A 23,172-nucleotide genomic window follows, 5' to 3' on the forward strand; every position below is an offset into this window, starting at 1 on the left:
TTTTTTCTGTTATATGAATGCATAGTTAATAATACCTAACAAACATTTTATTTAATTTTTACTTTGACATTTTTCTTTACACTCGTAAAAATAATGATTTTTTACACAAAAAAACACAGGGTTGTATGTTAAAAAGTATGGTTAATATCTAGGATTATTTTATAATCTCAGACTTTGGGAGAGGAATTTTGTATAGGAAATCTCGCTTTTTAATTACGGATTGCGAGTTAAACACGAAAAAGTGGATCATCTACTTATATGTATATGAATGTATTATAATGAGCGCAATTATTTTGATGGCAGCACGACTTCAGGCTGAAAACAGCAAATTTACAGTGTCCCTGAATCAAATATATTTCTGATTTTCTTGGCGAAAAGTCACAAAAGAAGTGATGTAGAAAATATGGCAGCTTAGAAAACTTTATATGAAACTCACGTTATTTAATAGAAAAAAGGTGAAATAACTATGGGCACTTAAATATAGAAACAAAATACCTTACGTAAAACAAAATATCTTAATTTGAAGAGAAATTTTGTCGCTGCCACTTTTTAAACATTTATGAAGCTGTATTTACAACAATTGCAGCCAACAATTTGAATGACGCTACTTCGTGAAGTGTTGTCGTCAGTGTGTTTATGCTATAAGGTTTCAAAGAGCGTATATATTCATACGTTCTTCGTTAACTTTTACGTTCCATTGCGCTACGTTCTGCAGTGTGAAATTGGATGCGATTGCGGTGCTTTGCGATAAAGATTTTCGTTAAAGCTGCGCCAATTATAATTGTGCATTGACCAAAACAAAAATTACTTTTGCGTTGCTGCCAAGAAAAAAAGAAGAAAGTGAAAGTATTGTGAAATTTTCAGCGAAAAACGGAAAATTCGTGGAAGGTAAATAAAAATGTCGCAAATTCCTTAAAAAATAGATTCATTTAAAAGAAAAAAGTGCGTACTTTGTTAAGCAGTAGAAAAGACGTTTCTAGAGATTTCATTATCGCGAATGCTTTGTGATTAAGGAAAAACCAATTATTATAATTTGACGTTAGCACAGCATCGATGGGTTTACATTATCGTGGAGAATTCACAACTATACAAATTGTGTGACCTTAAAATGGCAGCTGGAAAACGCCGATGCTTGTTTTGCTACTATCAATGAGTCACTTTTCCGTTTTCTGCAATCAATCAGCCGCTTCCACCCAACAGAACTGAGCGATTTGAAGCATTTTTAAAGACGATGTGTGCTTTCGGGTATGAGTGCGTGTCCAAGCCCTACATATTTACTGTTGTAAAAACAAGTACTTTAGATAAGTGCAAGTGCACTGGAATAAATGTCGTCATTTTTCTCTTGAAGAAAGGGAGCATTGCAAACTTCATACATATTCTATTCAGTTCTAAAAGAAAAAAATGGAAAAATTACTTAAAAAGGTTTATTTGTTGTGTTAGCTTTCCTATATGACCGATTTTGTTTCGTTTATTATGTCGAAATGGGTGGGCGAAATCAAAGATTTCACATACAAACGTTCCTAAAGGATGACGACTTTTGTTTAAATGCTCTTTTACTACTAATTTTACTACAAAAATAACTTGCCCAAAAATAGTGGTGACAGTCTAGTAGCAGTTGGACTAAAGAGGGTAACTTTTTTGTTGTTTTTTTTTTTTTGGAAGAGCACCTCGCCTACGCTTGAAGGATTTCTGGACACAAAGAGTGGATGAAAAAGAACTCTGCTATAAAGTTCCGTAGATGCGGCTGTGGAAATAAATTTTACGAGAGTCTTGTAAAGCCGCGTTAATTAACCGTTGGGTTAACCACATGAGCCATTGTAACGTCTAAACTATTTTAAAATCTTTTAAGAATTGAGTTGATTTTTTGCATAATTAAAAAATGGCAATACTGCTGTTTCCGTGGCGCCGCAATTTAATGACGGATTCTTATAGAACTCGACAAAAGAAAACGAAATGAAAGAGTACAATTTTTTGATATCTCGCTTAGTTGTCGAGATATTAAATAAAAAATAATAATAATAATAGGACTATGTTTAAGTTCGTGCGGTTTTACAACAGATGGCGTAACTTGATTATTATTCCATCGATCCACATTTCCAAACATTCATTGGAGAGCTACTGTCGTAAGGCACAAACGTCAGTATAAGTTTTTTATTTGAAGCGTAAACAACAATATTTTTACCACACTTGAAAATGTCGAATTTCGTGCCAAATAATGTGTTTTTGCGGGGAATTTTTTAATATGAAGAAAAAAGCAGCCGAAAGTCATCGTATCTTGGTGGAAGTTTATGGTGAGCATGCTCTAGCTGAGCGAACGTGCCAGAAGTGGTTTGCACGCTTTAAAAGTGGTGATTTTGGCTTGGAAGACGAAGAACGCGAGGGTGCGCCGCCAAAGTTCATGGATACCGAATTGGAGGAATTGCTCGATCAAGATCCGGCTCAAACGCAAGAAGAGGTTGCAAAAACTTTGGGAGTTGATCAATCAACCATTTCCAAACGTTTAAAAGCCATGGGAATGATCCGAAAGGTAGGCCATTGGGTGCCGTATGAATTGAAGCCAAGAGACGTTGAACGCCGTTTTATGGCATGCGAACAACTGCTTCAACGGCACAAAAGAAAGGGTTTTTTGCATCGAATTGTGACTAGCGATGAAAAGTGGGTCCATTACGACAATCCAAAACGTCGGGCAACGTATGGATACCCTGGCCATGCTTCAACATCGACGTCGGCGCAGAATATTCATGGCCTGAAGGTTATGCTGTGTATCTGGTGGGACCAGCTGGGTGTTGTGTATTATGAGCTACTGAAACCGAATGAAACGATTACGGGGGATGTCTACCGACGACAATTGATGCGTTTGAGAAGAGCACTGCGAGAAAAACGGCCGCAATACGCCGATAGACACGACAAAGTTATTTTGCAACATGACAATGCTCGGCCACATGTTGCACAAGTGGTCAAAACATACTTAGAAACGCTCAAATGGGATGTCCTACCCCACCCGCCGTATAGTCCAGACCTTGCGCCATCCGATTACTATCTCTTCCGATCGAAGCAACATGGCCTGGCTGACCAGCACTTCCGTAATTACGATGAAGTCAAAAAATGGATCGATTCGTGGATTGCGGCAAAACCGACCGAATTTTTCACAAAGGGAATCCGTGAATTGCCAGAAAGATGGGAAAAAGTAGTAGTAAGCGATGGACAATACTTTGAATATTAAATTTGTAACCATTTTACGTCAATAAAGTTTCAAATTTCGAAAAAAAACCGCACGAACTTAAACATAGTCCTATTAAAAAAAAAATAACCCTCATCAGTCCGACTCCGGCTACGCAATCCACCGTATTTTTGCGTAGAACTCCTTTTCGCGTGGGCGGCCTTCGGCCGCGCTTCAAAAAAATAACCCTCATCAGTCCAACTCCGGCTACGCAATCCACAGTATTTTTGCGTAGAACTCCTTTTCGCGTGGGCGGCCTTCGGCCGCGCTTCAAAAAAATAACCCTCATCAGTCCGACTCCGGCTACGCAATCCACCGTATTTTTGCCTTTTTTTTTTATTCAATATCTCGAAAACTAAGCGAGATATCAAAAAATTTTACTCTTTCATTTCGTTTTCTTTTGTCGAGTTCTATAAGAATTCGCCATAAGATTGCGGCGCCACGGAAACAGCAGAATCCCCTAAAAAATAATTGTTTAAATTGAATTCAGTCCATTCATTTACTCAAACCAAGCGAAAACGCAAGTGCGGTTGTGATATTTTGCCCTTTTTCTAAAAAACCATTGGAGATTCATAAGAAATCTAGGTGGCTAAGGGTTACGTGTTTTGCAAAAGGCAGTTTTTACAATATCTAGATTGGAAATGGCTGTCCTGTGTCCAACGTCCCTTGAAGCATCGGTCATATAGGAAAGTTCCCCTTTTTTTATTATTCAAAGGTGTATGCTTTAGATCGATACGATACATAGTTTTTCACATTTCAAAATCACGTACAATTTACGGAGCCATTTTCGTTTTATGTGAAAACAGGAAATCTCAAGGATTATTAATATTGCATTGCCATCTTCATATTCTTTTTTTTTAATTTCAGGTATTTTGAACTCTCTTTTTAACTAAGTACTCAGTCGCACCTGCACCAATGGCTGGTAAGTTCCAGAGCAGCAATAAGAACTAACGCATTTTCTTTTCTTTTTTATAATTTTCACAATTAAAAGATCTAGTTTAATTCAAAACCTTATTGTATACGTGAGAAACCAAAGCAACGGTGTTTAGAAATATTTGAAAACGTGTTAGTAGCCGGAAAGCAATATCTGTAACTAGAAATGTCGTGGCAAGGCGGCCCAGCGTATCAAGGTTAATTTTAGTTGTTCAATTACTCAAGTACTTACATTGTACCTAAATACTAAAGTAATTGCATGTTGTAAGTGTTCATTTGTTCATTAAAATATGTAAAGTGAGTAAGCAAAAAATCGCATTTCGTAACCAAGCTAATGTTTTACTGGAACTTGAAACACAAAGATAAAAGTTGAATTTACTAATCAAAGAGCATAAGTATTTCATCAAACGATATGTTTTTAGCGTAGCTTCCTCGCTCGAGTACTTTCTTCTTTGAAATTAGTGCATACACTCAGTAACATACACTATGAAATTATGTAGCAACATTGTAAGAAAACTCCAACTTGTTGAATGGAATGCTAAGCAACTTGTTAGTTATATGAAAATGCCTTTTGTTCCAAGAAATACTAAGCAAATACCTAAACAGCTGTATCAATCAAATTATCATAGCGTACATAAGTATAGTACAGTAGGTTCTGTTTTTATGCGGCTTTTTTTTATGCGGTTTTGAAATAGTGCGGTTTTTTTTTAAATTACAAAATGCATGTCGACCTATCGGGAATTGTACATATAAACAAGATTCTAAACCAGCTAAGCAAAAACTCATCACAGATTACATCAGAAATGCTAACCCTACAAGTATGGAACCGCCTGCATAACTATCTAGATCAGACGTGTACATTTCATAAAGTGACGAAAGTGGGTATTGCCTGATTCTATTTCTGACTTAAATTTATTTTTCGATTCTGACGTTTCTTAAATAAAGATATAATTTTCAAAAATACAATATTTTGTTTATGCGATTTTATTTAATTATTTCAGATTCATGCGGTCTATGGAACGTATCTATAGTTATAATATGGGACTAGTGCCCTTTTTTATGCGATTTTATTACATTATTTCAGATTTATGCGGTTTTAGCATTTGAAACGTATCTATAGTTTTACTATAGAACTAGTAGCTTTTTTTATGCTGTTTTTTTTTATGCTGTTTCTTGCGGAACGTATCTACCGCATAAAAACAGAACCTACTGTACTGTCATTGGTATAAAAAGCTATAATCTTTTGCGATCTGTCTATGTATCTTGATATAGTATTCATATGTATATCGCATCATCACACAAACATACACACATACATGTTATGGAAAACAGGTATCGGCATAAATCAGTCTTGTATATTTTGAACGCTTCGAAGTAGTCTCGTTTGACACGTTTTGTTTTGTCTTATCGCCTGTTTGGTTTTGGCGCCTGATTACTTGTTCGCATGAAAAAATAAAAGTATCATCAGTAATATACTGTATATTTTAGTTTCTTAAAGCATATTGTCCTGCAAAGTTATTCATTCATATTTCATTCCTAAATAAATCCTGTATTGTATTTAATTTGTATCAGTAAAACTAATACTTACGTTTTATGTATATTCATCGCGTAATAGACCCCAATCAACAATATTATGGCGGCTATCCACCACAAGGAGGCTATCCACCACAAGGAGGCTATCCACCGCAAGGAGGCTATCCACCACAAGGAGGTTATCCACCTCAGGGAGGTTATCCGCCTGCAGGAGGCTATCCGCCACAGGGTGGTTACCCTCCTGCAGGAGGATACCCGCCCGGTGGTTACGCACCACAACCGGGATTTGTTGTTCCACCTCCCGGCGGTAGTGGATATGGCGCTTACGATGATCCCGAAGGACAACCAAAGAATTTTTCATTCGATGACATGAGCATACGTAAAGGATTCATACGCAAAGTCTATATGATACTAATGGTATGTAATTAAACTATTCTTTACGTCTTTAATGTATATATATTGTATAATTATTATTTGCAACGAAACAGGGTCAGCTTGTGGTTACTTTTGGTTTTGTGGCTCTGTTTGTTTTCCATGAACCCACTAAAAGATTCGCCTATCAGAATCCAGCTATCTTTTGGGTGGCGTTGGCCGTCTTGCTTGTAACAATGATATGCATGGCATGTTGCGAAAGTGTGCGCCGCCAGACTCCAATGAATTTTATTTTCCTCGGTTTATTCACGCTGGCTGAATCCTTCCTAATGGGCGTTTCCGCTAGCCGCTATGCACAGAATGAAGTAAGTACTATTCAGCTTTTCTTTTTCTAGTTTCTTCTCATGTTTGTGATTATATAATATAATTTATGTTTTAAATTCTACAGGTACTTTTGGCAGTGGGAATTACAGCTTTGGTTTGCCTTGCTTTAACAATTTTTGCCACACAAACCAAATATGATTTTACAATGTGCGGTGGTGTTCTGGTTGTTGCAATGGTCGTATTTCTCATATTTGGTATCGCGGCTATATTCATAAAAGGCAAAATTATAACACTGGTTTATGCTTCTATCGGTGCTTTACTCTTCTCTATTTACCTCATTTACGACACTCAACTCATGATGGGCGGAGAACATAAGTACTCGATAAGTCCAGAGGAATATATCTTTGCTGCACTCAATCTTTACTTGGATATTGTAAACATCTTTATGTACATTTTGACAATAATAGGCGCATCTAGGGACTAGAAGTGAATACATTAAAGGCTCACATAGCAGATGAGTGAGCAGTAATCAGAATTGGCTGCATAATATTTTCCAATTCTTTCCATTTTCTTAAAATTTCCTTTAAAAAAAAGTACATGTTTTTGTGCATATTCGATTGTATTGTTTTAGATATTTTATAAGTAACACGAATCTCAATTCAGATTAATTTCGAAATTTTTACTGTGCTAATTAAGTACAAACTTTATGTCATGTCAAAAATGTATTTGCTTCTCGGTCAAATCTTTCCAAAATAATAGCACAGTTATTAACAATTGCTTAGAAATTGGTAAATGCATTTTTGTAAAACTAAATTTATACAAATAATCGGTTAAAGACTAATGTTCTTGTAAGTATTTATCAAAGTAATGCGATCTTGCTATACTTTAGTTTTTTTTTTTTTATTTTGTTTTGTTTTGTTAAATTTTCGTTAAGAATATCACTAAATACCAGTAAAAATATTAACCAAAAAATGGAAACAGTTTACTCGTTATAACTATTATAAACAACTGCATACGTATGTATGTACAGAATTAAGTATGTATGGTACGTATGCAATATTTACAAAATCAACTTGAGAAATATTTTGATTTTTGGTTTCTTGAGCTACTTATGGATTTTGTATTTTCTTGTTAATTGTAGCATTCAAAAATATTTAATACGAAAAATACATTTGATAATTAAAAAAGTTTTCGATTTTAATATTTGCTGTCACGGTATTAACGAAGGCAAATAATAGTACTGAATCTATGTGCTTATTCCAAATAAATTGATAGAACGACTAAGGAGTTGTTATTATTGTTGCAGTACTGCGACTATGGAATTCCTTACTGCGGTTTACACGCAAGTCGTAATTTTTTAACAATTTACTGCGCTACATACATATATGTATTAAAAAACAATCACATGAAAAGTTGTAACAAGCTAATTAAAATGGTTGAGCTCGTCAAATGTTTACTATACCGGTTGATGATTGAATTACATTTAAAATTATATATGTACGTAATTGCTAAAACAAACTCAAATACCAAGAAATAAAGTATTTATTCTGTATATAAAATGTACGTCGTTTCTTTGATAAGAAAAGTTGTTGCAAGATAAGTCAAAACTGGCTGAATAGAACATCTTACGTTAAAACAGGCTGTGTCCGGTGGCAAAATTGGGAATTAAAAGCTAAAACTAAAGCTAAACTAGAAAATAATTACTAATGATAAAAGTTTATTTCAATAATAATTGCAAAACAAAAAAAAATGTTTATTTAATCTTTTTCTCTAAATTTCGAATTTCCTCGATATTTTCTTTTAGTGTCGAGACTTTCATGGACTTTACTTTTAAGGTGCCCCACAGAAAAAGTTCATAGCGGTAGGATCAGGCAACCTGGGTCGCCAGCATATGTCGTCGAGACGGCTTTTCAGTTTGTTAGGGAAGAAATCATGCAGTATTGCCGCATCGCCGTGATTACTCGGGTCGTGTGCGGCATGGCGCCATCTTGTTGGAACCATGTGTGTGTACTGAAAGATGGATGTTGTCTCATTATTGGCAGAAAATAATCGTTCAGCAGCGCCGATAACAAAGACCCTCCACAGAAATTGCTTGCCCTCTGCAATTAAAAAAAATATGGTCGAACTATTCCACTGCTTGACAATGCACTCCAAACCGTCACTCTGATGATCTATTCTTTACGAAAATGGGTTACATCACTCAAAAGGTCGAGAAATCGTACGACATCGCTCCAACATTAGGTATGTTTATATAAAAATTATCCACTAACTTAATTCTCGAGAATTCTCTCTCAAAGAGAAAAATATCAAAAAAGTACGTGAACGCAAAACCAGTAAGAAATAGCAAGTTTTATGAACAGCTGATTAAATTCTTGGCAGGAAACATTACAAAAATAAAAAAAAACCACTTAAGCTACTTCGTATTAAATTAAAAAAAAATGAAGTAAATAAAATGCAAAATAACGAGCTTCGGAATCACATAATTTCATTTTGTCCACAGTAACTTGTTCCATTTCATCATCGCTGTCAGATGAAGAAAATTTCATTAGGAATTGCAATTCGCCAATTTGAATTCGTGTTTATTTTTACTTTACGATCAGCTGTTTTTCTCACTTGCAAATTCTTACAAGTAAAAACTTATCCCGTAAAAATTTTGCAACTTCCCCTAAAAATGAAATATAATTTTGCTCTCTCACTTTCCCCTACTTTGCAAGCTTTTTGGGTACATGAACATCAAAACGTCATAATTTGTAACAACTTTTACAAACCATTTGCTTCATGAACAGACCTATTGCCTCGCAGAAATTTTTAAGCAAATTGTAATCGTTAAGCTAGATATACACGAGGCAACCGTTGAAGCAACGGTTGCCTTTGTTTAAGAAACACGTTGCGACCATTGCTTCAATCTCAGTATTGTGTATAACTGTAGTGCAGGAAAGGTACAAGCGGATGATACGTAAAATTAAATTTTTTAAATGATCGACGAAATACGTAAAATTACTTCTCTTATTATAATTGACGAACTTTTGTACGAAAATGAGGAGAAGAGATGCAACAAAAGAAGAGAAAGAAAATTTGGTCCAAAAATTGAAAAAAAATCGAATTTTCGAACGAGAGGCTGCTGAAAGTACTGAAGGAAAATGAGCCAGCGGACTATAAAATTTACATGAGGATGGACGAAGCCCTGTTTAGAAAATTGTTGGACTTCGTAAAAGCCAAAATAACGAAACAAGATACCATAATGAGAGAGGCAATATCAGCAGAAATTAGACTGGCAATAACTTTGCGATATCTTGCAATAGGAAACTCTTTTGCGGACTTGAAATTTTTATCAATTTTATTGTATTCATTTTTTAATTGTTCGTATGCTTTTTTCTAAAATTTTTGTTTTTATATTTTTCACTACTTATATCCCACAGCTCTCTCAAATTTTTATATTCGTTAATAAAATTAACATAATTTTCATTATTTTCAATTGCCATTTTTTTCCTTTTTCACTTTATTTTACTCCGCACGAACCTTCTTCTTCGCTTGTTTTCAACGAACTGAACGAGTAAAAGCAGTAAACAATGATACCCACGAAGCAACGGTTGCAGAAACCTATCCCAAAAATCAAATTTATTTGATATTTCAGGCAACGGTTGCAGCAACACGAAAATCAATTGGCAACACAGCTACACACGAGGCAACGGTTGCTTCAACATGGCCGAGTTGCTGCAACGGTTGGCTGGTGTGTATTTAGCTTTAGGCCTAAGCGCTTCTATAATTTGAATTTGAAAGGGTGAAGTCTTAAGTTCTTCCCAAGGTGGATTTAATAATAAATTCGCCTTGGTTCTTCCCCAATATTTCATTCACAATAATTTTTGGAAGTTCCATTGCAGCCACTCTCACGATGGCGATTTAAAAAATCACACATTCGCCTTTTGTTCTGGTATTTATGAACAAATTTATATAAATATTTTTTCGTTGTAATTGTAAAATGGTATTAGTTCAAACATATTTTTAATAAAAAATAATATTTATTTTGTCAATGTTTCCATGTGTATTAAAAATTTTCTTTGAAAGGATTCTGCGAAGTGGCAAATCTTTGGCTGTATCCCAAAAATTTAAAGTATCACCACAACTCCCACTTTCCTATTTTTTTAAATACGCAAAACGAAAATGTCAGTACTTTTGTTGCATTACGGAGTACCCAAAGATCCCCAACCCGGTCAGACAAGACTAAATGAATTCATTTTGTTATACTGGATATTTCAGTGATGTAATGTAATTTTCTATGCTTTGCGATATACACATTTACTTGTTATTGTAGCAACATAAACATACCCCATACGTGTACGGCGTTACCTGGCGTCTACAAGCGCCTAGCAGGCCGCGACTATGCAGAAGACATTTGTCTGCTGGCCCATAACTACCTTGACATGGCAGCGAAGATCCAAGCAGTGCAAGAGTCAGCTGAGAAAGCCGGTCTAAAATGCAATATCCCAAAAACCAAGGTCATGCGTTTGATAGACAAAATACGCAAAAATCCCAATTGATGATATTGAACTGGAAGAAGTACACTATTTCTGCTACTTTATATCGGTGACTGGCGCTTCGAGAGAGAATATCAAAAGTGCCAGACGAAGTCGACCCTACACTGACGGGGCTTCTATTACTGTTAAAACACCAACAACAGAATATCGAAAGCCGAATAAAGAAGGCAACAGCGGCATCGGCTCTTGGCAGGCAATTTGGAACGCATCATACATGACACAAAACTTAGATTATTTAATTCTAATGTAAGATCATCTTTACTTTACGGGTGCAAAACGTGGAATGCGATGATAACCGACACAAGCTTACTACAAGTCTTTATAAACAGATGCCTACGAAAAATTCTTGAAATATTCTGGCCAAATACCATTTCCAATGCTGACTTACGGGCCAGAACACAACAGAAACCACTGTAACTAGAAGTCCGAAAGAGAAAATGAGGCAAGATCGGTCATGTACTGTGGAGGAAAAGAGGCGATATAACAAGAGCCGCGATGAAGGGGAGTTCCTAAGGTAGACGCAGGCGAGCAAGACCAGCGACACCAACACCTGAAGACGACTGCTGGAGTCAAAAACCCGTGCCATGCGCCTTAAGGGGGTCTTCTGGTCTCCAGCGAAAAAAAATCGATTTTTTTTTTTGCATAATTTTGTTGTATGTGTATGCGAGAATACGCCACGCATTTTTTCACATTTTTCTGGGCACCGAAGTGTACCCTCCTCCGGCCGTTTTTATCATAAACTTTATCTTTAAACGCGTTTCACCGAAAATCGTGTTTTTTAAGCATTTCATAGTAGTTATACTCCGATTTCAATGGTTTTGGTCTTAAAAGGTTCGGAAAACTTACCGCTAAGTTTCCCCGTGTACGATTTTTGAAATTTTTTTTCATTCCATTTTTATAACCTTTTAAAGTTCAAAAAATGAGCAAAAAAAAAATTTTTTTTTGCAAATTGTTGCATATCTTTTGAAAAAAATTAAAAAAAAAAAATCTGTCACGAGAAAACTTAACCAGGGCAACTCTGAAGACAACGCATATCTAATTTTTGCTTTCTGATTACCCAGGTGGAAAAACCGTGACCAAAATGGAGACCTGTTTCGTTTGGAGGTGGACGTCTTCAGCGCCATTTCAAGGTCGCGGGTGTTAATTTTTTTCAAAGTCAAAACCATTTTTTAAAAGCCAAGACATGTACCTTTAAAATAAAAAAAAATTTTTTTTTAAATATTCACAGGATTTGTCACAATCAATCCCCAAAAAAACCCTTCATTTCAGGGCCTCGAGACCAGAAGACCCCCTTAACTGGAATGAAGTTAAGGCGCAAAACAGACCCGAATGGAAAAAATTCGCTGTGGTACTATGCTCCAACTTGGAAATCTAGGAATTGGTGATGTCGACACATGTACGGGAAATGCTGCTGGAGTGACATTCCTTGGCCGGATATAAACCCGCGTCCTTCCGATGACGTAGAACCGACTGTCGTAGCAACGCAATAAATGTCTTTAATTGCAAGCATTTCATCAACCGTTATAATACGCTGTATACCTACATACAAATAGAGCGCCGGGTATAAAAAAGGGCCGAATCACGGCTCTCTTCTATAGCACACCGACCGCTCTCATGGGTGTGCTCGAATGGCACACAAAATTTGGAAAGTTTATCAGTTCATTTCGTTATCAACAGATAAGTTATGGAACTTTATCTTCCATATTGAAGTGAAACACCTGCATTGTACAAGTCTGTATTTTCATAGTTGAAAGTGATTCAGTACGAATTTATTTAGCCACCAGAATACATTTAACGCTTCCTCGCGATTGTTTATCAAGTTTAACAAGTTTTTTAATTGAAAAATAACAATAATGTATGCAGGCAAGTACAGACATCTGAATATATATGTATAACAACAATTATTCAAATTACGGTGAATTACAAATGTGTGGATCATAACATTGAGTCATTAAACAAAATGCAGTACAACAATAACTAACTATCGAAGTGAAGCGATTAATTAGTTACTAGTTACTCGCTCTGGAGAATTATTTCCGATCATGGGCCGAAATTTTTCTTTGCTGTCACTTCAGTACTGCTCCACATGTATTTACATAGACACGTATGTATGTATTCAGGAGGTGGATTAACTAACGACATGCGAGTATGAGTCACAAGCCAGACGAATGTGAAACTTAGTTAGTTAGTGTTTAGTTACATATATTCGACACTGCTGCATGTGTATGTATATTTCTATATATGTACATATCTAAATACATGTGTATATGCCTGCAAACACACATATATACACAGTAAAAATTTTAGTTTAATATTAATACCAATTTGGTGTTTATATATAACAATTCCAGAAAGTATAAGATTAAACCCATTCCGGTTTCAGAAAAGAGAGAGAGAAGTTAATATAATTAAAATATTCTCTTTAAAAAACCAAGAATGAGACTAAATTATATACTTTTAAGGGTTTAAAAATAAAGCTAAAATGGTTTTGACTTTATACGAGAATTGAAATAAATTTAATAATAATTAGAATTAAAGTTAATCCAAAATTGAATTGAATGTAGAACTTTCTTGGAATTGAAAGTAAACCCTTGAATGATATTTTAATTCCAAAAAGGAATTGAATCCAAACCAAAATTGTAGTAGATTTAGTACATTGTTGACGAATCCTCAAAACAAAAAACAAAATAAATTTTTTAAATAAAAATTTACGTTTTATTTAAAATGACATAAATTTATATACATAAGTGAAATAATAATACATATTTAAATTTTATTCTATAATTTCACATGGAATTAATAAAAACATTTTTGAATCTATAAAGTACACTTCAAATGGTTTTACATTTTTAAGGCTATTAAATTTAATTAGTTCTGAAAGATTTGTTGAAATAATTTCATAACACTGCAAAATGGAATTAAATTCCTTAGTGACAAAGATTTCTAAACTTAAGTAAATTTCGTTATCAACAACATATATATAAGTTACATCAAACTGTATATTAAATACGTAAAATGCTTTAAAATACAAGTCAAAAACTTGCCTAAATTCATAATGCTCGGGAACTGCTATCTTCTTACCATCAATTGTTATAAAATATTGGCAAATTGTGGCTTTGTCTTGTCCAACTGCAACGATTGTGGGCTGACCAGACGTTATTTTATATTCTTCTAAGCTGTAAAAACAAATTTTTTTACTTATGCCCATTAAGAACAAAAAATTTATAGTAAATTACGTTTTCAAAAATAAAACTGTCGACAGATTTTTGGAATTTTGCTTTTTTTTGTTCGCGTCCACTGGCAGTGGATGGCAGCAACTTTAAGAAAATCAAATAAGGTATTACTTCAGACGTCCATTCTGTACAGTTTCCCAAATTAGAACCGCCACTCGCAGCAATAAAAATTTGTTCCACTCTGCTTTCATATTTCCAAAACATTCCACGCAGTTGCGATAAATTTTTGTCTCGATTTTAACGTTTCTCGAAATTTCTGCTGCACCAGATTCAGTTCGTCTTTAACTATGCAGTTTTGAAAAAAACGAAGATCTTCTTCAGAAATTACCTCGCTATCATCGCTTTCCTTCCGCGTGGTATTTCACTTTTAAAAACATGCTTCTAGAATAGTGGAAAAAATGACACAGAGTGAGAGAATTTTTTAATACTTTCTTGGTTTTACTTTAAAGGAAATAATACTAAAGTTCAGAGTACATTAAAATTAATTGAGAGTGAGAAAATTTTTTAATACTTTTTTGGTTTTACTTTTAAACCAATAAATTTAAAATTGAATATAATTAAATTGAAACCAAAATAGCTTGAAACATTTAAGAGAGCATTTTAATGTTTTTTTGGTCTTACGTTAAATCTAATAGGTATTAAATTTCAAAAACGCAACGCTCAGCACCAATTAAAGTTTTGTTTTCAACCCATTTTGGATTTAAAATAATTGCAAGAATATTTCATCGTCTTAAAATAAAACTTTTTAGAATTAAAAATCAAATTTAATTCCAAAATTGTATAAATTCAATAGCAACTGGTATTAAATATAAACCATCATTTTTTACTGTGTACATATATTATATATAACATCAAGAGCTTTTCTTTCAATAAGTAATGTGCCTATTTACTTTTTTCTTCGTATGGAAATTCATACAGCTTTAGGCCGCTTGAGTCTGAGAATATTTTAAAAATGGTTTTGAGCTTACATATGCGTATGTTTAGCTAAAACCAATGTTACCATGAAAATGTATGAAATGAATCAGATTCAAAGCATATATTGAAAATCTAAAAAATCCAACCCGCGACAAAACGGTAGCACTTCAACATTTTGACCAGTTTCGACTGCTTTTCTTTTGTTTTTTTGAATACTCAAATTATATAGCAAACCTTGTGTAAAAAAGAGAAAAATTTTACAAACTTTTCATCCCATTTCCATTATTTTGTAATAGAACTTCTAGAAACATTTTTGGTATGCGGTCTTATAGCTTATTAAATGTTAGTGCAATAAAGTGGAAGTATGAAAATGTCAAAAAAAACCTATTCTATTTTGATAATTTTTTCCCTGACGGTCTTGCGGATTTGCTCCATATAAACAATTTTTTGTTTTTTTTTTTTAATGTAAAGAAAACCTTGGTGGATTTTTGTATAACGCCAAAAATTGAGTCATATTTGTATTATCACAAAATATTGTACTAATAAATCTTATCTGGTGGAGAACTGGGAGAACTTATCCATGCCACCAAAAGAAAAACAGTGCTTACCTGCATACATACATGCATGCAGCAACTATTCACTGTAAAATTTGGTCTCTTTTTGCTTTCATAAATGAAATAGACTTTGGCGCGATATTATTTTCATACCGACACTGTACAGATTTATGGCGGGACAGCTCCGAATTAGAGTAATTCGACAAAGAGCAGCACGCTACAAAGATGCAGGGCAGTCGACTCCAAAATTCACTCTCTTTCACCCTTAGATATAAAGAACTCTATTTTGGGGCACCGTGTAAACATATTCATACGTACGTACATTTATTTTCACATTTACTGACCGAAAAGGTTTTCGAATTTTTTATAAACATACATATAAAGTTAAAGCAATTTATATTAAAATGTCTCACTCGCTTAAAACACGTACATATACGAGTTATGTTCAAAAAGTAAGATGATTTCAAATTTCGTGGGCAACGTACATTCGACTTTTTTTATTTTGGTGCGTTAGTACGCATATCCTGAATATTTTTTAGAGTTTTAACACTGTGGTATATTTAGTTTGTGTTTCTCTGCTATCGGAAAAATAAATTGTTTAACAAATAACAACACCCTAATCTTGTCTCAGCCACCGTACTCACCGAATTGGGCCTTTTGGGAATTTTTCTTCTTTCCAAAACAGAAAGTAGCTATGAAAAGACAGAGATTTGCCACAATTTGTAAGAGCTCAGTCCCCACCAAAGCGCTTTTTGATCTAAGGTGAGTTGAAAAAGCATTTTCACAAATGTATTATATCTGAGGGGTATTATTTTGAAGGGGACAAAATAGATATTGATGAAGAATAAAAATTGTCCAGAAAAATAAACTTCCCTTACTTTTTGAACACCCCTCGTACATAAATCAATATGCACTCACATTAGTAAATAGTTTGCATAAACAATTTGTTTTCATACATTTTTTTTCACAAAAGCTACGAACACTAAAATACATACAAATGTAAGTAGTTCTATAATTTCACGATTTCTAGAAGTTAAGAAGTTGAAGCACATCGAAAAGGTGATGAGTCTAAAATAAAGAAATATAGCGCGCCAGTAGTTTCTAGGTCATTCCAATTAGAAATACTGTACGCTTCTCCATCTAATCCTAATAATGGAGAGTAGGCAAGCTAGACTATGTTGATGTCTTCCTAGAATTTATACTTCTCCATTCTATCATCTGTGGTATCTGACTCAGCTAACGCTCAAAAATACATAAATCTTCCGCATTTTAGAAAATAGAGATAAAGATTTATTCAATTTTCCGGCCGTTATTAGGTCGATCCATCATTGGTACGAATATGATGGGAAGCAGGTGTCCAATGTCCAAGTGCCCAATGTGTCGAGCTGTTGGTACACTGAGTAATTGATAACAGGAAGGAAGTCCTCTTTTCGTCGTTCACATACGGCCCATATTAGAGACGCCTCTTTAACCAGTTGATAGCAGAACGCTCTGTTGAAATCATTTTACTGAACACTGATTTTAGAAGTAAATCTCCATTTTTTTTTTTTAATTTTGTCGGATATAATCTTTTAAATGGCAAAATAACTGAGTAAAAATGCATTTTCAATCGTTCTATTAACTGTCCTAATGTGAGAGAGCTTCTACCTTTTAAGAAAGGTTCTTAAAAAAAAAAGTTCTAAAATTCAGCCGCTTATATTGCTCTATATTAGACTTAAACCTATTTTGCACTGGTTTCCTATGGCTTGGGATTTACGACATCGAATATGCAGGGTGGTTCAATAAGGCCGCAGATTTTCACAACAAAATTTGTGGAAATGATTTTTTTTCTTCATCATGATTTTAGTATACGGCATTTTGGCATAGTTTGCGCTGTATATTATAAAAATCATATGATTTCGATCTTCAACTTTAACTTTAAATTGGCATATATTTTATATATATTTTTCTTGTAGTCCCAGAAGAAAGAGTCCAAAGGTGTCAAATCGCAAGATCTCGACGGCAATTTGACCTCGTTGTTTCGTGAGATAATGGGCAAGTGATATGCGATATGTGGCAAGTGGGGTCATTCTACTGACACCAAATATTCAACTTCATATCATTTATTTGAAACCTTAAAGAGTATGTTATCATATTACGATAACGTTCGCCGTAACAGCGGTAACGGCATCATTTTCAAAGAAGTGCGGTCCGATGACTCCGCCAACCCGCTCATTAACTTATTCTGAGTGCAAAATTTTTCCTTGAATGGCATGTGAATTTTTAGTTCGCCAAGCGGCTGATTATTGATTGCCAAAAATTCACGTCTTGCAAAACAACCATTGTCATAAAAGGTTTTGATCACTTTTACGCGTTGTTCAACTAAGTATCGCTCCACGACTAAGTCTGCCAAACATGTACTCGTACATAGAACCTAACAATTGAGTGAAAGAAATTAACGTATCACAAATAATTGCTATCAAAGCATCGCCCTTGAATCACTATTGAATCACCCTTTATAAATATCGCTATTTTGCTGGAAGAAAGTAATAACCCAAAGAAAAAACTTTTAAGACCATCTGCTCTTCTTTTATGCTGTTTTAAAAAATCATAGAGAGTCTCATTAGATTCGAATTTATTGTTGTTGTTTTAGCAGTTCATCAACATCAACAGTTGGCTTTGGTTTAACTTAGGGCCACGTAGTCAATTGAAAACTGAAGCCGTTTTTCTCGATTTTTTGGATTTTTCGAATTACGTCATTCTTCCAACAAACGACTATTTAGTATTTAAAAAGCTCACATTTTGCAAAATACTACTTGTAACTTTAATTTAGGCTTCTCCCATTAATAAACTTATACCGCTTCACGATGCTCAATGAGTCTATTTCGACACCTTATTTATTATTTCACTCAACACTTTCGCTTATCGTCTTTAAACAAAACTTAAACAATAGCAAGCAAACACACACACGCACACACAATTGCACCCTTTTCACAAACCACAAAAACACTCATCTAAATTTGTATACTAATTTTTTCTTAGCTGCTCACACAGGTGACAACTATGGCGCTTATGATGCTGAGGGCGCGAAAAGCTTCTCTTTCGATGAGGAGAGCGTACGAAAGGGCTTCATACGCAAAGTCTACTCGATACTCATGGTAAGTGCTACTCGTTTAATTATTTTAAAAACAAACTAACACAACTTTCTGTTCCATTCTACATGCATATGTAGGTGCAATTGCTCATCACCTTCGGCTTTATTACGGTTTTTATATATGTGACGGAAGTCAAAGACTGGGTTCATCGTACACAATGGATAGTTTGGGTAGCACTGGCCATACTTTTGGTAACGATGATATGTATGGCTTGCTGCGAGGGTGTACGACGCAAAACACCTTTGAACTTTATTTTCCTGCTTATATTCACATTGGCAGAGTCATTCCTGCTGGGTATAGTCGCTACCTATTATGGTTCAAGTGAGGTACATAAGTAGACCTTTATTTGCAGTATAAGAATTGCTTTCACACAATTGCTTCTCCGCAGGTTATGTTGGCCGTTGGCATAACAGCTGCTGTATGCCTTGCATTGACACTCTTCGCCTTCCAAACCAAATGGGATTTCACCATGTGCGGCGGTGTCCTTTTGGTCGCCATTGTTGTATTCCTCATTTTTGGCATTGTGGCTATCTTTATACCCGGCAAAGTGATAACGCTTGTGTACTCTTCACTGGGTGCATTACTCTTCTCCATCTATTTAGTTTATGATACACAATTGATGATGGGGGGTAAGCATAAATACGCCATTAGTCCGGAGGAGTACATTTTTGCAGCGCTCAATCTTTATCTGGATATCATAAATATCTTCACGTATATATTGGCCATTATTGGAGCGACTAGAGGATGAAGCGGACATACTGTATTTTAACATTTAAGCAAACCACAGAGATTAAATGAGTAGTTGCTGTATCATATCTACGTCGGACGGAGATAATATTAAGCAACTAACTTCAATTTTTATGAATCCATATAAGCCAAATATAAACGCAACATACCTTATAAATAATAATTAAAAATAAGATCTTGTATGCGAAATTGGTGTTACCAAGTAGATTAAGAAAAATTGTAAGAGCTTTAAAAATCACAACTTAAAGGTAAAAGAAAAATTCGGTTAATATTAAAAAAAAATTAGAACAATTATATACATACATGTAAATCCTCCATTAGATGTTTGCCGAGATTTGTTACAATTTGTGGTGTGTGTCTTGATGTTTTGCAACAAATAACAGTCTTATGCCGCCTCCGAATGCTAGATGGTTTTTTACGAAAAGCTTTTTCATACAGAAATACACTCGGAGTATTTGCCATTACCTACTGAGGGACCCTGCTATTAGAAAAAACTTTTTCTGTCATTTGATGTTTAGTCGCTGCAGTGGATTTCGAACCCGAGGCAACGGAGAATGTCCAAGATCTTGCGTTGAATAATATTGCCGAATGGTTTATGTTCACCATGTTTCTGCCTCTTATAAAAAAAAAAGAGAATGCATTATGGGATACTTGCACATATTACATATTTTTGTTCGTTGAGCGTAAATTATTTTTCATTTACTTATCGAGCCCAAAATAACACTCATCTGCAAGAGTCGTTTTTCTCTTCACATCGAGACGGACATTTTTTTTTATTTTTATCGCTAAGCAGGCAAAGTTTTTCGCGACGGCAGTATTGATATTCAGCAATCGTAGATTTCATTCATGGGATGTGTTTTAAGTATACCAAATCACGCTTAACAGCAGATTTATGGACCTTACCAACACCTCGCCACTGGCTTTGAACAGTTGAGCTGGTAGATCACCAGCCCCGGGAGCCTTATTGCTTTTAAGCTGTTTATATTCCAACCTCGCCTTAGAAACAAAACTTCTTCTTTGAATATGGCCAATACAGTGTGGCAAAGAATTTCCTCCATATCTGAAAGGCACTCAAAACGGCTGTTATATTATGGTTTTTTTTTTTTTCAAGAACGCCAGATTTGGTCACATCACTGGCATTTTTTTTTTAATGTTGTTACGCCATAAAATGTATGTATTCAACAGCATAGCCTATCATATTGCACAGCTCATCCAACAATCGTTCTTTTTTACGCAAAGTTCGGTTATTAACCGCCTTATACTTTTTTGTGAGGCGGCCGCCGTAACCGAATGGATTGGTGCGTGATTACCATTCGGAATTCACTGAGAGGTCGTTGGTTCGAATCTCGAAAAAAAAACATTTTTCTAATAGCGGTCGCCCCTCGGCAGGCAATGGCAAACCTCCGAGGTGTATTTCTGCCATGAAAAAGGTCCTCATAAAAATATCTGCCGTTCGGAGTCGGCTTGAAGCTGTAGGTCCCTCCATTTGTGGAACAACACCAAGACGCACACCACAAATAGGAGGAGGAGCTCGGCCAAACACCTAACAGAAGTGTACGCGCCAATTATTTATTTATTTTTTATACTTTTTTGTGAGATATCGTTTTAAATCAAGCTTATGCGGCCAAATTTTCAGATCCAGATATTCAGGTGCATGTAGTTTGACACATTTGGTGTATAAAACCCTAAATGACCAGGAAATCCTTGGAAAAGTCCTCTTTTCACAGGAATAGATCTTGCGAAGCCAGTCGAACCAGCTAAATGAATGAAATTCTGTTCCAGATATAGAGCTCGTTTTGGTAAAGCCATGATACCCCAAAAGAAATGGATTGATGGAAATTCTTTGTTTTATTTCATTTTTAAAAAGATACTCGTATATGGATAACCCTATAAGAAATTAAACTGAATTAAAAATTTCATTTACCTTACACTTCAGTTTCTATTTTAATTTATAATCCCGCACATCTCAAAACTCACCCTTTAAAATACTCTCTAATGAAAAATTACATTTACTCATATGGATTGGAAAATCTTTCACATCATAAATAGAACATAAAATATTGAAGTCGTTGAAATAGATTTATTTACTTTTCCCCTACTCTTTTGAGAAAAGAGCCAATGAACACGAAGAGAATTTAGCTACATTTTATACATCCTCTTTGTCGCCTCCTGCCTGTGTTGACAAATAAAAAAAAAATCAAAATGCGTAAACGCGATTTAGAAAGCTTGAGCTTTGAAGATTTTGATGACAAATACGTGCGCCATGCATTCATCTCGAAGGTGTTCGCTATTCTATCGGTGAGTGCATAGCAGTACATCAAGTCACAAATGACTCAGCCTTAGTGACCGAGCACCGATGATGATTTCTTTCAGGCACAACTCGTTTTGACACTTGGAGTCGTCAGTATTTTCATCTTCGTTGATGCGGTACAAAATTTTATAATCGAACGTCCTTGGCTTATATGGGTGGCCTTTGGTTGTGTCTTTATTACAATGATACCGATCGCCTGCTGTGAAGGAGTCCGCCGCAGTTATCCCATAAACTTTATACTTCTGATCTTATTAACATTAGCGGAATCGGTTTTGGTAGGTTGTGTTGCCATCAACTACTCACCCGATACGGTTAGTACGTGCAACTTTGAAAATTTGTGTTCAAGGTTATTGCTGAATGTCTACCACTTTCTATCACAGGTTCTATATGCCGTTGGCATAACGACGCTCGTTGTCCTTGTGCTCACTATTTTCGCCTTGCAAACAGCAATCGACTTTACCGCTTGTTGGGCCATACTTTTGGTTGCTTTGATCATTTTGCTTATAATCGGAATAGTAGCCATGTTCTTTCCATCACGTACCTTACTAATAGTTTACTGTTCTCTTGGAATTCTCGTCTTTTCCTTCTACCTAATATATGACATACAATTGATGATTGGCGGCAACCATACATACGCGATTAGTCCAGAGGACTATATTTTTGCAGCGCTAAGTATTTATATAGATATTATCAATCTGTTCCTCTACATTCTTAACTTATTGGGCATCTTAGAAAATTAAATTAAAGGGAAGTAATATACCTATACGCGTTTGGCGGAGACCCGAACAGATGTCGATGTATACTATAAACGTACATATTTTTCATCGTACATTTGTATATTTTTAGCTTTGAATATTTTAATATTTTGCTTTACTGTTTTCATACTGTTTAAATGTATATTAAATATTTTTGAGAAATTAATGGCGCACATAGTATTTTACAATATGAAAGTAAGTAAATTTTAGCTGAGTGTAATCCGAAGAGACCAGTAAAGCACTTACGTAAGTTAGTGCTCAACTTCCTTATCGAGCTAATAATAGTGCATGTGCAAGTGCATTTGAAGATGTCAATGTATTTTAGTGAATAACCCGCACATAGCTAACACACACAATACAGGGAGTCCCATTGAGACTGCCTGTTTTTCGCGCTCAGGTCAACTTACATAACTGTTCAGCGATGAGACCCATTTCTGGCTTAATAGCAACGTCAATAAGCAAAAATACCGTATTTGGGCTGAAGAGTAACCCCACGCCATTCAAGAATAGCGATTACATCCCTAGAAAACAACCGTTTGGTGCGTTCAAAGGGCTGGAGGAATCATCAGCCAATATTTCTTCAAAACGAGTCTGGCGCTAATGTAA

General features: G+C 35.1%; 3 protein-coding genes across 6 annotated transcripts; all 3 read left to right on the plus strand.

The window, feature by feature from the left end:
* Nucleotides 1–721: 721 nt before the first annotated feature.
* LOC129244826 (protein lifeguard 1) lies at nucleotides 722–7,941 on the plus strand. Of its 3 annotated transcripts, XM_054882700.1 has the most exons (6): nucleotides 722–888; nucleotides 4,088–4,142; nucleotides 4,212–4,350; nucleotides 5,769–6,103; nucleotides 6,175–6,423; nucleotides 6,507–7,941. In XM_054882700.1, the coding sequence occupies exons 3-6, from the start codon at nucleotides 4,320–4,322 to the stop codon at nucleotides 6,864–6,866; spliced, it is 975 nt and encodes a 324-aa protein (XP_054738675.1). In that variant the 5' UTR covers nucleotides 722–888; nucleotides 4,088–4,142; nucleotides 4,212–4,319; the 3' UTR covers nucleotides 6,867–7,941. The 3 variants fall into 3 exon arrangements, with proteins under 3 accessions (XP_054738675.1, XP_054738677.1, XP_054738674.1); XM_054882702.1 differs by lacking the exon at nucleotides 4,212–4,350; XM_054882699.1 differs by lacking the exon at nucleotides 4,088–4,142.
* A 4,738-nt stretch (nucleotides 7,942–12,679) lies between these two features.
* Nucleotides 12,680–19,807, plus strand: LOC129244791 (protein lifeguard 1). 2 transcript variants are annotated; one of them, XM_054882633.1, is made up of 4 exons: nucleotides 12,680–12,780; nucleotides 18,641–18,756; nucleotides 18,831–19,079; nucleotides 19,142–19,807. In XM_054882633.1, exons 1-4 carry the CDS (start codon nucleotides 12,771–12,773, stop codon nucleotides 19,499–19,501), a joined length of 735 nt encoding a protein of 244 aa, XP_054738608.1. In that variant the 5' UTR covers nucleotides 12,680–12,770; the 3' UTR covers nucleotides 19,502–19,807. The 2 variants fall into 2 exon arrangements, with proteins under 2 accessions (XP_054738608.1, XP_054738609.1); XM_054882634.1 differs by having other exon boundaries at nucleotides 18,653–18,756.
* Nucleotides 19,808–21,519: 1,712 nt separating this feature from the next.
* On the plus strand, nucleotides 21,520–22,728 carry LOC129245204 (protein lifeguard 1-like). Its single transcript, XM_054883235.1, has 3 exons — nucleotides 21,520–21,798; nucleotides 21,874–22,122; nucleotides 22,192–22,728. The coding sequence occupies exons 1-3, from the start codon at nucleotides 21,703–21,705 to the stop codon at nucleotides 22,549–22,551; spliced, it is 705 nt and encodes a 234-aa protein (XP_054739210.1). The 5' UTR covers nucleotides 21,520–21,702; the 3' UTR covers nucleotides 22,552–22,728.
* The last annotated feature ends 444 nt before the right edge of the window (nucleotides 22,729–23,172 follow it).

The sequence above is a fragment of the Anastrepha obliqua genome, chromosome 4 (assembly GCF_027943255.1).
Source record: "Anastrepha obliqua isolate idAnaObli1 chromosome 4, idAnaObli1_1.0, whole genome shotgun sequence".
NCBI classification, from domain to species: Eukaryota; Metazoa; Arthropoda; class Insecta; order Diptera; family Tephritidae; genus Anastrepha; species Anastrepha obliqua.

Coding starts and splice junctions, on each gene's coding strand:
- LOC129244826 (XM_054882700.1), top strand. CDS start 4,320: ATGTCGTGGCAAGGCGGCCCAGCGTATCAAG. Junction 4,351..5,768: donor AGGCGGCCCAGCGTATCAAG/GTTAATTTTAGT, acceptor ATCGCGTAATAG/ACCCCAATCAACAATATTAT. Junction 6,424..6,506: donor GCCGCTATGCACAGAATGAA/GTAAGTACTATT, acceptor TAAATTCTACAG/GTACTTTTGGCAGTGGGAAT.
- LOC129245204 (XM_054883235.1), top strand. CDS start 21,703: ATGCGTAAACGCGATTTAGAAAGCTTGAGCTTTGAAGATTTTGATGAC. Junction 21,799..21,873: donor AGGTGTTCGCTATTCTATCG/GTGAGTGCATAG, acceptor GATTTCTTTCAG/GCACAACTCGTTTTGACACT. Junction 22,123..22,191: donor TCAACTACTCACCCGATACG/GTTAGTACGTGC, acceptor TTTCTATCACAG/GTTCTATATGCCGTTGGCAT.
- LOC129244791 (XM_054882633.1), top strand. Junction 18,757..18,830: donor AAGTCTACTCGATACTCATG/GTAAGTGCTACT, acceptor ATGCATATGTAG/GTGCAATTGCTCATCACCTT. Junction 19,080..19,141: donor CCTATTATGGTTCAAGTGAG/GTACATAAGTAG, acceptor GCTTCTCCGCAG/GTTATGTTGGCCGTTGGCAT.